Genomic DNA, 19,252 nt, shown 5'->3' with positions numbered 1-19,252 from the left:
TGTGATGAATGAATGTCATGTTATAGTATAATGCCATGTGATGACTGAATGTCATGTTATAGTATAATGTCATGTGATGACTGAATGACATGTTATATTATAATGCCATGTGATGACTGAATGTCATGTTATAGTATAATGCCATGTGATGACTGAATGTCATGTTATAGTATAATGTCATGTGATGACTGAATGACATGTTATATTATAATGCCATGTGATGACTGAATGTCATGTTATAGTATAATGTCATGTGACGAATGAATGTCATGTTATATTATAATGCCATGTGATGACTGAATGTCATGTTATAGTATAATGTCATGTGACGAATGAATGTCATGTTATATTATAATGTCATGTGATGACTGAATGTCATGTTGTAGTATAATGCCATGTGATGAATGAATGTCATGTTATAGTATAATGCCATGTGATGACTGAATGTCATGTTATAGTATAATGTCATGTGATGACTGAATGACATGTTATATTATAATGCCATGTGATGACTGAATGTCATGTTATAGTATAATGTCATGTGACGAATGAATGTCATGTTATATTATAATGCCATGTGACGAATCAATGCCATGTAATAGTATAATGCCATGTGACGAATGAATATTTTGTTATATTATAATGCCATGTGACGAATCAATGCCATGTCATGGTATAATGCCATGTGACGAATGAATATCATGTTATAGTATAATGATATGTGACGAATGAATGTCATGTTATAGTATAATGAAATGGGACGAATGAATGTCATGTTATAGTATAATGCCATGTAATGAATGAATGACATGTTATAGTATAATGCCATGCGATGAATCAATGCCATGTCATAGTATAATGCCATGTGATGAATGAATGTCATGTTATAGTATAATGCCATGTGATGAATCAATGCCATGTCATAGTATAATGTAATGTGATGAATGAATGTCATGTTATAGTATAATACCATGTGATTAATGAATGACATGTTATAGTATAATACCATGTAATGAATCAATGACATGTTATAGTATAATGTCATGTGATGAATCAATGCCATGCCATAGTATGATGTCATGTGACGAATGAATATTATGTTATAGTATAATGATATGTGATGAGTGAATGTCATTTTATAGTATAATGCCATGTAATGAATGAATGACATGTTATATTATAATGCCATGTGATGAATCAATGCCATGTTATAGTATAATGTCATGTGATGAATGAATGTCATGTTATAGTATAATGTCATGTAATAAATGAATGTCATGTTATAGTATAATGCCATGTGATGAATGAATGTCATGTTATAGTATAATGTCATGTGATGAATCAATGTCATGTTATATTATAATGCCATGTGATGAATGAATGTCATGTTATAGTATAATGTCATGTGATGAGTGAATGTCATGTTATAGTATAATGCCATGTGATGAATGAATGTCATGTTATAGTATAATGCCATGTGATGAATGAATGTCATGTTATAGTATAATTTCATGTGATAAATGAATGTCATGTTGTAGTATAATGCCATGTGATGAATGAATGACATGTTATAGTATAATGTCATGTGCAGAATGAATGACATGTTATAGTATAATGCCATGTAATAAATAAATGAATGACATGTTATAGTATAATGTCATGTGATGAATGAATGTCTTCTTATATTATAATGTCATGTAAAAAATGAATGTCATGTTACATTATATTATAATGCCATGTGATGGATGAATGTCATGTTGTAGTATAATGCCATGTGATGACTGAATGTCATGTTATAGTATAATGTCATGTGATGAATGAATGTCATGTTATAGTATAATGTCATGTGATGAATGAATGTCATGTTGTATTATAATGCCATGTGATGACTGAATGTCATGTTATAGTATAATGTCATGTGATGAATGAATGACATGTTATATTATAATGCCATGTGATGACTGAACGTCATGTTATAGTATAATGTCATGTGATGAATGAATGTCATGTTATATTATAATGCCATGTGATGACTGAATGTCATGTTATAGTATAATGCCATGTGACGAATGAATATCATGTTATAGTATAATGATATGTGACAAATGAATGTCATGTTATATTATAATGCCATGTAACGAATCAATGCCATGTCATAGTATAATGCCATGTGACGAACAAATATTATGTTATATTATAATGCCATGTGACGAATCAATACCATGTCATAGTATAATGCCATGTGACGAATGAATATCATGTTATAGTATAATGATATGTGACGAATGAATGTCATGTTATAGTATAATGTCATGTGATGAATGAATGACATGTTATAGTGTAATGCCATGTGATGAATCGATGCCATGTCATAGTATAATGCCATGTGACGAATGAATATCATGTTACAGTATAATGATATGGGACGAATAAATGACATGTTATAGTATAATACCATGTGATGAATGAATGACACGTTATAGTATAATAACCTGTAATAAATCAATGACATGTTATAGTATAATGCCATGTGATGAATCAATGCCATGCCATAGTATAGTGCCATGTGACGAATGAATATTATGTTATAGTATAATGATATGTGATGAGTGAATGTCATTTTATAGTATAATGCCATGTAATGAATGAATGACATGTTATAGTATAATGCCATGTGATGAATCAATGCCATGTCATAGTATAATGCCATGTGATGAATCAATGCCATGTCATAGTATAATGCCATGTGACGAATGAATATCATGTTATAGTATAATGATATGTGACGAATGAATGTCATGTTATAGTATAATGCCATGTAATGAATGAATGACATGTTATAGTATAATGCCATGTGATGAATCAATGCCATGCCATAGTATAGTGCCATGTGACGAATGAATATTATGTTATAGTATAATGATATGTGATGAGTGAATGTCATTTTATAGTATAATGCCATGTAATGAATGAATGACATGTTATAGTATAATGCCATGTGATGAATCAATGCCATGTCATAGTATAATGCCATGTGATGAATCAATGCCATGTCATAGTATAATGCCATGTGACGAATGAATATCATGTTATAGTATAATGATATGTGACGAATGAATGTCATGTTATAGTATAATGCCATGTAATGAATGAATGATATGTTATAGTATAATGCCATGCGATGAATCAATGCCATGTCATAGTATAATGCCATGTGATGAATGAATGTCATGTTATAGTATAATGCCATGTGATGAATCAATGCCATGTCATAGTATAATGCCATGTGATGAATGAATGTCATGTTATAGTATAATACCATGTGTTGAATGAATGACATGTTACAGTATAATGTCATGTGATGAATCAATGTCATGTTATATTATAATGCCATGTGATGAATGAATGTCATGTTATAGTATAATGTCATGTGATGAATGAATATGATGTTATAGTATAATGATATGTGACGAATGAATGTCATGTTATAGTATAATGCCATGTAAAGAATGAATGTCATGTTATAGTATAATGTCATGTGATGAATCAATGTCATGTTATATTATAATGCCATGTGATGAATGAATGTCATGTTATAGTATAATGTCATGTGATGAATCAATGTCATGTTATATTATAATGCCATGTGATGAATAAATGAATGTCATGTCATAGTATAATGCCAAGTGGTGAATGAATGTCTTGTTGTAGCATAATGCCATGTGATGAATGAATGTCATGTTATAGTATAATGTCATGTGATGAATGAATGTCATGTTTTAGCATAATGCCATGTGATGAATGAATGACATGTCATAGTATAATGCCATGTGATGAATAAATGTCATGTTGTAGTATAATGCCATGTGATGAATGAATGTCATGTTATAGTATAATGCCATGTGATGACTGAATGTCATGTTATAGTATAATGTCATGTGATGAATGAATGACATGTTATATTATAATGCCATGTGATGACTGAATGTCATGTTATAGTATAATGTCATGTGATGAATGAATGTCATGTTATATTATAATGCCATGTGATGACTGAATGTCATGTTATAGTATAATGCCATGTGACGAATGAATATCATGTTATAGTATAATGATATGTGACGAATGAATGTCATGTTATATTATAATGCCATGTGACGAATCAATGCCATGTCATAGTATAATGCCATGTGACGAATGAATATTATGTTATATTATAATGCCATGTGACGAATCAATGCCATGACATAGTATAATGCCATGTGACGAATGAATATCATGTTATAGTATAATGATATGTGACGAATGAATGTCATGTTATAGTATAATGAAATGGGACGAATGAATGTCATGTTATAGTATAATGCCATGTAATGAATGAATGACATGTTATAGTATAATGCCATGCGATGAATCAATGCCATGTCATAGTATAATGCCATGTGATGAATGAATGTCATGTTATAGTATAATGCCATGTGATGAATCAATGCCATGTCATAGTATAATGTAATGTGATGAATGAATGTCATGTTATAGTATAATACCATGTGATGAATGAATGACATGTTATAGTATAATACCATGTAATGAATCAATGACATGTTATAGTATAATGTCATGTGATGAATCAATGCCATGCCATAGTATGATGTCATGTGACGAATGAATATTATGTTATAGTATAATGATATGTGATGAGTGAATGTCATTTTATAGTATAATGCCATGTAATGAATGAATGACATGTTATATTATAATGCCATGTGATGAATCAATGCCATGTTATAGTATAATGTCATGTGATGAATGAATGTCATGTTATAGTATAATGTCATGTAATAAATGAATGTCATGTTATAGTATAATGCCATGTGATGAATGAATGTCATGTTATAGTATAATGTCATGTGATGAATCAATGTCATGTTATATTATAATGCCATGTGATGAATGAATGTCATGTTATAGTATAATGTCATGTGATGAGTGAATGTCATGTTATAGTATAATGCCATGTGATGAATGAATGTCATGTTATAGTATAATGCCATGTGATGAATGAATGTCATGTTATAGTATAATTTCATGTGATAAATGAATGTCATGTTGTAGTATAATGCCATGTGATGAATGAATGACATGTTATAGTATAATGTCATGTGCAGAATGAATGACATGTTATAGTATAATGCCATGTAATAAATAAATGAATGACATGTTATAGTATAATGTCATGTGATGAATGAATGTCTTCTTATATTATAATGTCATGTAAAAAATGAATGTCATGTTACATTATATTATAATGCCATGTGATGGATGAATGTCATGTTGTAGTATAATGCCATGTGATGACTGAATGTCATGTTATAGTATAATGTCATGTGATGAATGAATGTCATGTTATAGTATAATGTCATGTGATGAATGAATGTCATGTTGTATTATAATGCCATGTGATGACTGAATGTCATGTTATAGTATAATGTCATGTGATGAATGAATGACATGTTATATTATAATGCCATGTGATGACTGAACGTCATGTTATAGTATAATGTCATGTGATGAATGAATGTCATGTTATATTATAATGCCATGTGATGACTGAATGTCATGTTATAGTATAATGCCATGTGACGAATGAATATCATGTTATAGTATAATGATATGTGACAAATGAATGTCATGTTATATTATAATGCCATGTAACGAATCAATGCCATGTCATAGTATAATGCCATGTGACGAACAAATATTATGTTATATTATAATGCCATGTGACGAATCAATACCATGTCATAGTATAATGCCATGTGACGAATGAATATCATGTTATAGTATAATGATATGTGACGAATGAATGTCATGTTATAGTATAATGTCATGTGATGAATGAATGACATGTTATAGTGTAATGCCATGTGATGAATCGATGCCATGTCATAGTATAATGCCATGTGACGAATGAATATCATGTTACAGTATAATGATATGGGACGAATAAATGACATGTTATAGTATAATACCATGTGATGAATGAATGACACGTTATAGTATAATAACCTGTAATAAATCAATGACATGTTATAGTATAATGCCATGTGATGAATCAATGCCATGCCATAGTATAGTGCCATGTGACGAATGAATATTATGTTATAGTATAATGATATGTGATGAGTGAATGTCATTTTATAGTATAATGCCATGTAATGAATGAATGACATGTTATAGTATAATGCCATGTGATGAATCAATGCCATGTCATAGTATAATGCCATGTGATGAATCAATGCCATGTCATAGTATAATGCCATGTGACGAATGAATATCATGTTATAGTATAATGATATGTGACGAATGAATGTCATGTTATAGTATAATGCCATGTAATGAATGAATGACATGTTATAGTATAATGCCATGTGATGAATCAATGCCATGCCATAGTATAGTGCCATGTGACGAATGAATATTATGTTATAGTATAATGATATGTGATGAGTGAATGTCATTTTATAGTATAATGCCATGTAATGAATGAATGACATGTTATAGTATAATGCCATGTGATGAATCAATGCCATGTCATAGTATAATGCCATGTGATGAATCAATGCCATGTCATAGTATAATGCCATGTGACGAATGAATATCATGTTATAGTATAATGATATGTGACGAATGAATGTCATGTTATAGTATAATGCCATGTAATGAATGAATGATATGTTATAGTATAATGCCATGCGATGAATCAATGCCATGTCATAGTATAATGCCATGTGATGAATGAATGTCATGTTATAGTATAATGCCATGTGATGAATCAATGCCATGTCATAGTATAATGCCATGTGATGAATGAATGTCATGTTATAGTATAATACCATGTGTTGAATGAATGACATGTTACAGTATAATGTCATGTGATGAATCAATGTCATGTTATATTATAATGCCATGTGATGAATGAATGTCATGTTATAGTATAATGTCATGTGATGAATGAATATGATGTTATAGTATAATGATATGTGACGAATGAATGTCATGTTATAGTATAATGCCATGTAAAGAATGAATGTCATGTTATAGTATAATGTCATGTGATGAATCAATGTCATGTTATATTATAATGCCATGTGATGAATGAATGTCATGTTATAGTATAATGTCATGTGATGAATCAATGTCATGTTATATTATAATGCCATGTGATGAATAAATGAATGTCATGTCATAGTATAATGCCAAGTGGTGAATGAATGTCTTGTTGTAGCATAATGCCATGTGATGAATGAATGTCATGTTATAGTATAATGTCATGTGATGAATGAATGTCATGTTTTAGCATAATGCCATGTGATGAATGAATGACATGTCATAGTATAATGCCATGTGATGAATAAATGTCATGTTGTAGTATAATGCCATGTGATGAATGAATGTCATGTTATAGTATAATGCCATGTGATGACTGAATGTCATGTTATAGTATAATGTCATGTGATGAATGAATGACATGTTATATTATAATGCCATGTGATGACTGAATGTCATGTTATAGTATAATGTCATGTGATGAATGAATGTCATGTTATATTATAATGCCATGTGATGACTGAATGTCATGTTATAGTATAATGCCATGTGACGAATGAATATCATGTTATAGTATAATGATATGTGACGAATGAATGTCATGTTATATTATAATGCCATGTGACGAATCAATGCCATGTCATAGTATAATGCCATGTGACGAATGAATATTATGTTATATTATAATGCCATGTGACGAATCAATGCCATGACATAGTATAATGCCATGTGACGAATGAATATCATGTTATAGTATAATGATATGTGACGAATGAATGTCATGTTATATTATAATGCCATGTAATGAATGAATGACATGTTATAGTATAATGCCATGTGATGAATCAATGCCATGTCATAGTATAATGCCATGTGATGAATCAATGCCATGTCATAGTATAATGCCATGTGACGAATGAATATCATGTTACAGTATAATGATATGGGACGAATGAATGTCATGTTATAGTATAATGTCATGTAATGAATGAATGACATGTTATAGTATAATGCCATGTAATGAATGAATGACATGTTATAGTATAATGCCATGCGATGAATCAATGCCATGTCATAGTATAATGCCATGTGATGAATGAATGACATGCTATATTATAATGTCATGTGATGAATCAATGCCATGTCATAGTATAATGCCATGTGATGATTCAATGCCATGCCATAGTATAATGCCATGTGACGAATGAATATTATGTTATAGTATAATGATATGTGATGAGTGAATGTCATTTTATAGTATAATGCCATGTAATGAATGAATGACATGTTATATTATAATGCCATGTGATGAATCAATGCCATGTCATAGTATAATGCCATGTGATGAATCAATGCCATGTCATAGTATAATGCCATGTGACGAATGAATATCATGTTATAGTATAATGATATGTGACGAATTAATGTCATGTTATAGTATAATGTCATGTAATGAATGAATGCCATGTCATAGTATAATGCCATGTGATGAATCAATGCCATGTCATAGTATAATGCCATGTGACGAATGAATATCATGTTATAGTATAATACCATGTGATGAATGAATGACATGTTATAATATAATACCATGTAATGAATCAATGACATGTTATAGTATAATGCCATGTGATGAATCAATGCCATGCCATGGTATAATGCCATGTGACGAATGAATATTATGTTATAGTATAATGATATGTGATGAGTGAATGTCATTTTATAGTATAATGCCATGTAATGAATGAATGACATGCTATATTATAATGTCATGTGATGAATCAATGCCATGTCATAGTATAATGCCATGTGATGAATCAATGCCATGTCATAGTATAATGCCATGTGACGAATGAATATCATGTTATAGTATAATGATATGTGACGAATTAATGTCATGTTATAGTATAATGTCATGTAATGAATGAATGATATGTTATAGTATAATGCCATGCGATGAATCAATGCCATGTCATAGTATAATGCCATGTGATGAATGAATCTCATGTTATAGTATAATGCCATGTGATGAATCAATGCCATGTCATAGTATAATGCCATGTGATGAATGAATGTCATGTTATAGTATAATACCATGTGATGAATGAATGACATGTTATAGTATAATACCATGTAATGAATCAATGACATGTTATAGTATAATGCCATGTGATGAATCAATGCCATGCCATAGTATAATGCCATGTGACGAATGAATATTATGTTATAGTATAATGATATGTGATGAGTGAATGTCGTTTTATAGTACAATTTCATGTGATGAATCAATGTCATGTTGTAGTATAATGTCATGTGTTGAATGTATGTTATAGTAGTACTATGGAATCCATATATCTTTCGTTTATCAACTTTAAGATGAAGTGAAATGTGTACCTGAGTTACTTGTTTTGTGTTTGGATGGTTATTTCTTGTTTTGCCACTTATTTTTGTTTGTGTTTTTGGACTTGTAAATGCGTCTTTTGCTCAATGGTTTGTGGTTGTATATGTTATTTGCCCGTTAAAATGCTATTCGGTGAAAGTATGCCAAAAAACGTGGCGAATTTCGTCTTGAAATTATATTTTTAAATTATTATATTATACACAGCTCAAAAAAGAGAATGTTTAAATAAAGTGTTATACTCACAGTCCATTGTGATTTCTACAGTCTCTTGAACACTGCCCTCAGTGTTATTGGCAGCACATTGATAAATACCTCGGTGTGAACTGCTCATATTCACTAATTCCAATATACTACCATGCGATAAATATTCACCACTCGGTAACATGTCTCCTTGTCTGGACCAGACAATGCTTGGTTTAGGACTTCCAATCGCTGTACACCTCAATTCATATGTCTTATTTTCATGAGCAAAGAAATCGTCAGTGATGAAATCGATCTCTGGGGAAGCTAAATAAAAAAGTATTGATTATATTCTTTTCATTTATTGTAACAGTAATCAACGTGCAATGATAGCAAACATTTTTCCATAAATTATTCAGAATTCCAGAAGGGCCATATATTATCAATGTCAACAGAACTCTATATGATTGGTGCGATGTTGAGAAGATTAACATAGGATGGGGTAGTACAACTTTACAGGGCGGGATTTAAGTCAGAGTCTCTATGTTATGCCAAAGTGAATGTGTCAAAAATGGAAAAAGGTGTCCGAAAATAATCCTGGAAATTTGTACGATTTTAATACTTGACATAAAAAATGTTCCTTTTTTGAAGTACTATAATTAACGATGTTTTCCACTTTTGAAGGTTATAATTGTTTATTGGCGTACCGGTGTTCACGCACGCCCTGAATTAGCGTTTGTTGTTTTTCCCATAACCCTGCTCGAACGCTCACACGCCCAAGGCTAGTAATAAAGGGCCAAGGCTGGTGCTTAATCACGAGACTACTTACTGTGTTGAAGTGCATAGTTACATGTTTTATGCAGATTCATGTCCGATGAAAACAATGTTCAAATATGGGCAATATTATGTCAAATAATGTTTAATAACGTACTTATTCATATATATGATAACAATAATCTAACTATTTCAACAATATAAGAATTAATATGAACCTGTAATTATCAATACTGTTGATACTCTAAGTTGATGTATGCATTAAATTGTAATATTTTGAGAACTAAAAACGGATTTTTAGAACACATCATCCATTTCATGATACATTAGTATCGGTCCCGATAGATGCTCTGGACCGAAACTCAGCACGTGTCGAGATTTTCTGCCGGAACGCTAGGCACGAGCCGAAATCACGCCCTCTGTGGTAAATTAAAGAGAACATATGCTGATTCATACTTATGAAATGACGATGAAGAGAAATGCAGATATATATGGGCGGATGCTGTAGTAATGAATGAATGAAATGAATGCAAATCGTCATCAGCAACGCATATTTATGTGCTGCTGCAACCGGTATATTCTTGAAATTGACGTGAACTAAATAATTGTTTTTAGAATCTTCTTTGCCGTTCATGTTTACGATGACTCGTAATAAATACCTTAGCAACAAATGGATATAATTTCAGTATAGCAATTATTATTATTATTATTGTATAGTATCGTTTTCCATGTCTGGGCCAAATAACAGATCGACGAATGAGGGCGTGATTTTGACACGAGCCGAGCCGGTTCTAAGTGGGTCTCGACTAAAGTGAACGCAGTTGCTGTAATCTCTCAGCAAAAACAAAGAATTAAAAATGTCGGCACGTAACGTGAACGTAGTAAATGTTATAGTAAATAAAAACATAAGCAGCGCCAATGCATATGAGAGGTGTTAATTGCTTCATCCAGTGAATAATTTGGTAATTGAAAACTAATAATTATTATTGAAAACAACATACTTAGTTAATGATAAATCTTACTCACCCGTGTCATACATTTAATCAAAATATAAATAATTTACAAATAATATTTAATATTCACATTTTGGGTAACGATCATATGACAATTTTGTTTAATTTCTCTGAATGTACCAAACACTATGCAACTATACTACTTACTTTTTACAGTTAACCAGACTGCCTGCTTTTGATCTGTTCCTACGATCCAGCATTCGAATTTACCTTCATCTTCCATTTTGGCATTGTCAATTTCAAGAGTGTACCTGGTACTAGTTTTTATGAGACGATATCTAGCAGGACTATTGGGTACATCAGGGTCACTTCCATCAAAAGCAAGGGCATCGCCAAATGCAATAACATCAGAACGAGGACCATTTGGTGTGTCAGTAAGTTTGGTCCATGAAATAAAGTGATTGTCAGAAACACCACTTATTACACACTCTAAGTCAACATCATTTCCATTGGAAATTGTGATATTATTGTCAAATGGTTCCACTCGCTGTCCAATCACTGTAAATAAGATATTATTTTGTATCAAATTAACATACGTAGGTAGGTAGTGAATTGAATGGCTTAAACCGTACTATTTCTGCTGGGGTTTGCCCAATACTAAGAGAGTCGTTATTCTTTTCCAAAATATTGTTAATATGTACAAACACAAATGGTCAAGTGACAGATGGTACATTCTAATTGATCTTACAGTATATGAGACACGTTTCACATTATGTACCATTTACGGGCACAGCGAACAGGATGATCAATCCTGGCTGTTTTTCCTAAACATCAAACATGTTATGAATTTCGACAATGAAGTTATTTGTTCGCTTGGCACAAATGGGCGTCTGCATAACCATGATACAAAATCACAAGCGGAAATTGGATTTATGATTTGACAGACATTTAGCCTATGCTTCATGACAAGAAGCATGGACTCACTTAGAGTAGGCGTCGTCTGAAGGTGACATAAAGTAGATAGGACTATTTCCTAGTCACCCTAGAGTTTTTGGATATCGTTGAATCCAGTATCAGTGCCAGATATAGGACCGCCCATTCTTTAATCTCACACTCGTGTAAACTGTATGATTCAACCCCGGGGTGAAAATTACAATTCGACGAATAGTTCGCAAATATACGCCCGACATTACTACAGGTCAGCAGTGTACACAGTTCAGCATTTCCAATCAATCTCAAAACAATTGGCAACAAAATATTCAAATATATGCACAGTTGTAAAATGAAACGGAAACTGCAAATAGCCATAGGTTTATGACGATGAACAGTTGGGGTTGGGGCTACTACTGACTACGGTGGAGTGTGATATAGTACTCATACATATGCCTAATGACAAACGTCCGAGCACTGACGCGTTCACCCGGACTAAGACTTATCGTTGGTTTGTTCATTGTTCGATGGTGATTGGTCGTCTCAGCAACATTTCCTGGATAGCGGTTTGAAATTGTAATTGCACTCGTATTCAATTTAGGTTGTTGTGTTGCTGTGGCTTTTGGTTTGTGTGTGATAAAAACTGTAGATTGATCTCTTAACTTGACAGGTTTACGCTGTTACATGTCAACTTATTGTAATTCATTAATGCAAACATCATGGAGCTTAGATACGAAAATGTATTCAATAGCTTCGAAATGTGTATTGACTGTTCTTGTTCATTCTTTAACTGACTGAACAATTCGACAAGATATTCAGTCGTTGCGATGCAATTTTTCACTTATAGTTCTATTGAAGTATGCATAACCAATACTTTATTATTAAAATAAAAATCAAACAAATTAGATATCGACTTATGGTGGCGGCTGATTTCCTATGATTGTTTGTTGTCTACACTCAATGAGAGTAGTGTTTCCTTTACTTGGTTCAGATTCAGCGCGACGAGACGAATCCCTTCATTACATAAACCCACAACCGCAATGTCTAGCTAATCACATCAACTTATTATATATATAAATGTATTACTTGGAAACTAGAATTATTATTATTATTGCTGTTGTTGTTTATCAGTACTGTTATGAGCGTCGTCTCACGCGATTAATACTCTAGTCGTTGTTTTCTTTTTTGCCACAAATGACACTTAGACTGACTTGGACACGGATATTTTGTCTGTGTTCTGTCATTGTGTTTAGGTCCTCGGGTCACAACTCTCTTTCCTATCCGCTTTTTCCTAAGCCATTTTTTTTACCAGTGTAGTTTTGATTATTTCACAGTCCAAATAAGATATTACTGGTTGTAAGTTAAACTAGACGCTTAAACTACAGAGCAATAATATGAGAGAACCCCACACCCTGCTCGTGGCTTTCGTTGCGTATGGAAGTTATTTTCACGAGTGATGCGGTGTATCCTGCGGCCGTACTTTCACGAGCGAAGCGAGTGCAAATACAGCAGAATACACCGCATCTCGAGTGAAAATAACTTCCGTACGCAACGAAAGCCACGGGCAGGGTGTGGGGTTCTGTTATTATTACATATGTTCCATATTTGATTATTTCATATTAAAGAAAGAACGTACAACAAACCGGGATGGATTTTAGGTCGGGAAACCCCATTGCCCATTAATATGTTCCAAGATAGTGACACGGCATAGCAACACGTGCCAGTGAAGAACGCGTGTCACTACAACAATTTATTAACTCATAACAACCGGTTAAATGTTACAACAACAACAACAACAACAACAACAACAAAAATTACAGATAAAAATTAATCAAATTACAATGGCTAATAGTTTAAAGACAACCAACACTGTCTGTGTGAAAATAAAATAATCAGACGTCTAATCTGATTCACTGTCTGAATAAATAACTCGTGGACGTTTAGTTGGGACCACGACGGAACCAGAACTTGAACTAGACGACTATGATACACAGTTTATGTTAAAGTTAAATGTTCCTCCACAGATCTGTGCATTGGCAAACATGCCGTTCAGCTGCGGTACTACACCGTGACTGACAGGATGACTTTCGTCGTCAGCGGTTGTCGCTGAGCTGCACGCCACAACTGCGTTTGCGATGTTGCTTGCTGGTCGTGGATTGAAAGAGTCTTGGTTTCCGGATAAAATGTTACTCATTTGACGTTGGTGCTCTTTATTCGGAACTGAGTATCGGTTTAGACTGCTGACATTTTTGTGTCCACTTAGTTGTGCTGCCGTGTTTGGTGGTACACCGGCGTCAAGGAGCCGTTGAACACAGGTTTTACGTGCGCTGTGGTTACTCAATTTGCCAGTTAAGTCTGCTGCTTTCGACATTGACTTCATGATCGTAGTCAGCTTATTTATGCCCATAGGTTGATTTCGGAACCATATTCCCTTAGCAATGGTTCATGGGACATACTCAATTCCAAGGTAGAATGGCGCTGAACTGCAGTTCATTCTGTCTGGTCGATGAGCTGCGTATGCTTTGTAGGCTCGAACCGGGCAAATGTCCGGGGTTTTCGGTGTAGCATACGCCTTCGGTACAAAGCTCCTAGTATTACCAGGCTCTCCGTGACGAGTTTTGGTGAGTCTCTCATTATACACTAGAAACTCACCATTTTCATCACTCTGTAATACTACATCACCCCATTCCATCTGACGTGTTCGTTGTTTCCACGCAAACCGAAAAGCTTCGTGTTGTTATACCACACGGTGTTGATGATGGCTGTTGTGGAGTCTACACCAAGTTGCCCAGCTTTCAGTAACGCCTCTTCTTGATTTTTCGTAATTGGTTGTGATTTGTTGGGCAAATTACCAAATCCAGAAGCCTTCAAATGTTTCTTTTAGCGGCCAATGTGCGGCGACTTGAAGCAAACGCATCGTCACGAATGATGCTTACCCCGTAATCATTGTCACGCAAATACCGGTCGATTTTTGATACAATGATATGGAGTCCGGCTCATATTCGTCGCCATTTTTCTTACGAATACCTAGATAAAATTGCGACAGCAGAGCATCTAGCTGGGATGGTGGTATATCTTTTAGGTCACGCTTTTCTTGTGTCATAGACTTCTTCCAATCGTTAAACATGTTAGGGAGTTAGCCTTATGTAAGATATGGCGCCCTCAGCGTCCATACTGATAACCCGCTTGTTTATACACTTAATGTATGCAGCCTCTTTCTGACCTCTCGGTGTAGAATATAAACATGGCGTCTTAGATATGCTGTCAGTGTTCAGTCACTCGTCTTGTCATTAATTATCTTCAATGAACAGAACCCATAACATGGTGTCAGAAGTGGTGAAGTTTTGGCGAAAATAGTGTGGATCACAGTAGAAAAGCCTGGATTACAACACAGCTACCAAAACGAAGACTATTGAGCAAAGAAAAATACAAGACTGGCAAGTTTGACTCCGTACATGTGTTTGAGCACAGATCGCTGCTATTAATGTTGTGAACAGTTTGACAATATCACCGATTGAATATATGTGAGTGCAAACATTTTTTTTGAAGTATCCAGCCTTCAAACTGACTCAGATGTGTGCAGCACAACACTTCAAAACCGTGAGTAACATAGCGTAAAATTTGTTGTCAGAGTTGACCCCAGTGATTGATCATGGCAACGAACAATTCCATTCCCGCTCCAGAACCAATGAACTGTAATGGAAATATAGCAATAAATTGGCAGACATATCGTGAATCATATGAAGATTACAAAACAGCCACTGAGCTTGATAAGAAAGATAAACCCATCCAAGTTGCTACTCTTAAGATGTTAATGGGTACAGAGTGTAAGAAAATACTGAAAAGATTGCAACTCACAGATGATAAAATGAAAAAGCCTCAGACAATCTTATATAAGTTAGAAGCACACTTCGTACCAAAACGCAACGTTCTGTATGAAAGATATGTTTTTCACAATGCAGAACAACAACCCAATGAAACCATAGACCAATTAGTAATCCGACTACGTCAGTTAGCTGAACCATGCAAATTTGGCACATTCGAAGATGAGATGGTTAGAGATAGATTGGTCCTTGGCTGTAAAGATTCCATAGCAAGAGCAAGATTATTCAGAGAGCAAGCAAGTGACTTACACAAAGTCATAGAATCGCTTAGAATAAGTGAAGTTTCACGGCAACAGCTAAGTCAAATGGGAAATGATGTCACAGTAAACCCAGTCAACTATGTAAAGAAAGGAGGTAAACATACAGAAAGCAATCAACATAAATATACTGAGCAACGCAAAGAAAGACCCAAGTATAAGCAAACGAAAGATAAGTCCTCCCAGTGTAGATATTGTGGTAGCAACCATGAACGTGACAAGAACAAATGTCCAGCCTATGGTAAGACTTGCAGGAATTGTGGTAAGCAAAATCACTTTCAATCTGTATGCAAACAGAAGCGTCAAGTACAACAGAATCTACACCAGCTGCAGGATGAAGTATCAGATTCTGATGATTTCATATTTAAGATAGATACTATTGGTGCAGTTCAATATGGAAATAGAAAGAAATTCTATATACCAATAACATTTCGAGATACGACTGGTGAAACAAGAATAAATTGTCAATTAGACACTGGTGCAACCTGTAATGTGATGACATATAATGACCTGTGTGACATAAAACAGCATGGTAAACCAGCATTAGAGAAAACAACAGCAAGGTTGAAGCTCTATGACGATAGCATAGTAAATGCTATTGGTGAATGTAACCTAATCTGCAAAGTTAAAGATAAAGAGTACACACTGAACTTCAAAGTTATAGCAGGAAAACAGAAACCACTACTATCTGGTGATACATGTACAAATATGGGACTGATTACTCTTAATGTTGTGAATAGTATTTCACAGGAAGCAACTCCTACATGCACATCTAAAGATAACGTCATCAAACAATACAATGATGTGTTTGAAGGTCTTGGGTGCCTGCCTGGTGAATACAAAATTGAAATAGACTCAACTATTAAGCCAGTACAGCATGTACCAAGACGCGTTCCCATTCCACTGAAAGCAAAATTGAAAGCCAAAATAAATGAAATGGAAAGGAAAGGCATAATAAAGAAAGTTACTAAATCCACAGACTGGATAAGCAGTATTGTAGCTGTTCTGAAACCAAACAAGTTGAGAGTATGTCTCGATCCCAGAGATTTAAATCGAGCAATTAAACGTCCCAAGTATCAGATGCCAACGCTAGACGAAATTCTACCTAAGTTATCCGATGCCAAAGTATTCTCGATTCTAGATGCCAAAGATGGTTTCCATCAGGTCAAACTGGATGAACAAAGCTCCTACCTGACAACGTTCTGGACACCTTTTGGCAGGTACAGATATGTACGGATGCCGTTTGGTATTTCATCAGCTTCGGAAGAATTCCAACGCCGCCTTCACGACGCATTGGATGATATTCCTGGTATTGAAGTCATTGCAGATGACATACTTGTGTTTGGATGTGGAGACACTCCTCAACAATACATGGAAGACCATGACAAAAAGCTAAGAAGTCTACTGCAGAGAGCGAGAGAGGTTAACTTGAAATTAAACAAAAAGAAGCTAAGATTATCGCTCAAAGAAGTACCATTTATGGGAGAGCTGATTACCACTGATGGACTCAGACCAGATCCTCAGAAAATACAGGCGATACAGAATATGCCCAGACCAGATGGCAAAAAAGCAGTACAACGTTTACTTGGTTGCGTTAACTACTTAGCTAGATATTTACCCAAACTAGCAGAAATCAGCGAACCGTTAAGACGACTGAAAGAAGACAAAGCTGTATTTGTATGGGAATCGCAGCAAGAAGAATCGTTCAGTCAAATAAAGCATCTTATCACCCATGCACCAATTCTGAAATACTACGATGTAAATGACGAGGTAACCATACAATGCGATGCTTCGGAAAAAGGATTAGGTGCCACACTTCTTCAAAACGGACAACCTGTGACATTTGCGTCAAGATCGTTGTCTCCCACTGAGCAAAACTATGCCCAAATAGAGAAGGAATGTTTAGCAATCGTTTTCGCATGTGAACGATTTAATCAATACATACATGGACGAGAAGAAATCACCATAGATTCAGATCACAAACCGCTTGTACCTATCTTCAATAAACTGATACACCGAGCACCGAAACGCTTACAGCGCATGATGCTACGTCTTCAAAAGTACAACATCAAAGTACAATATAAACCAGGCAACCAGATGCACATTGCTGATATGCTCAGCAGAGCATACTTAACAGAGAAGAGCACTAGCTCCAACATGCCAGAATATCAGTTATTTCAGCTAAAAATAGAAGACAAGTTGTTTCAAGAAATAGAGTCCATTAACCAAGCTCAATACCAACGCATTAGTGATCCTACTCATCAGCAAATTCAAAAGCTAACACAAACAGATACAACTCTACAATCCTTAATGACAACAGTATTAGCTGGATGGCCAGACAACAGAGATGATGTTCCAATATGTGCAAGAGACTATTGGACATACAGAGAAGAAATCACAGTACACAATGGTGTTCTATACAAAGGAAATCAAATCATAATTCCAAAACAATTGAGACCACAAATGCTCAATAGAATTCATTCAAGTCACTTAGGTGCTGAAGCATGTATACGACGAGCACGCGACGTACTATTTTGGCCCGGAATGACAGCGGAAATAAAGGACAAAATCACACAATGTAGTCCTTGCAACGAATACCTCAGTAAACAACAAAAAGAACCTTTGATGTCATACGAGATTCCATCACGACCATGGAAAATGGTTGGACAAGATTTGTTTACATACAACAAAACTGACTACCTAATTACTGTTGATTACTATAGTGATTACTGGGAACTTGACAAATTAGATACAGATACAACT

General features: G+C 34.3%; 1 protein-coding gene across 1 annotated transcript in view; it reads right to left on the bottom strand.

The window, feature by feature from the left end:
• The window catches only part of LOC146746072 (hemicentin-1-like), a 45,392-nt gene that overhangs the window by 19,249 nt on the left and 6,891 nt on the right, over window positions 1–19,252 (bottom strand). Inside the window, exons 2-3 of the mRNA XM_085498938.1 lie at window positions 11,626–11,976; window positions 9,755–10,018 (exon numbers count right to left, since the gene is read on the bottom strand). Of these exons, the coding sequence (XP_085355064.1) occupies window positions 9,755–10,018; window positions 11,626–11,976 (615 nt within the window). The remainder of the gene's footprint in view (window positions 1–9,754; window positions 10,019–11,625; window positions 11,977–19,252) is intronic.

This window comes from Saccoglossus kowalevskii, chromosome 5 (assembly GCF_978046115.1).
Source record: "Saccoglossus kowalevskii chromosome 5, keSacKowa6.1, whole genome shotgun sequence".
NCBI classification, from domain to species: domain Eukaryota; kingdom Metazoa; phylum Hemichordata; class Enteropneusta; family Harrimaniidae; genus Saccoglossus; species Saccoglossus kowalevskii.
The sequence above is the reverse complement of the archived record's forward strand: the minus strand, read 5'-3'. Positions and strand labels throughout refer to the sequence as shown.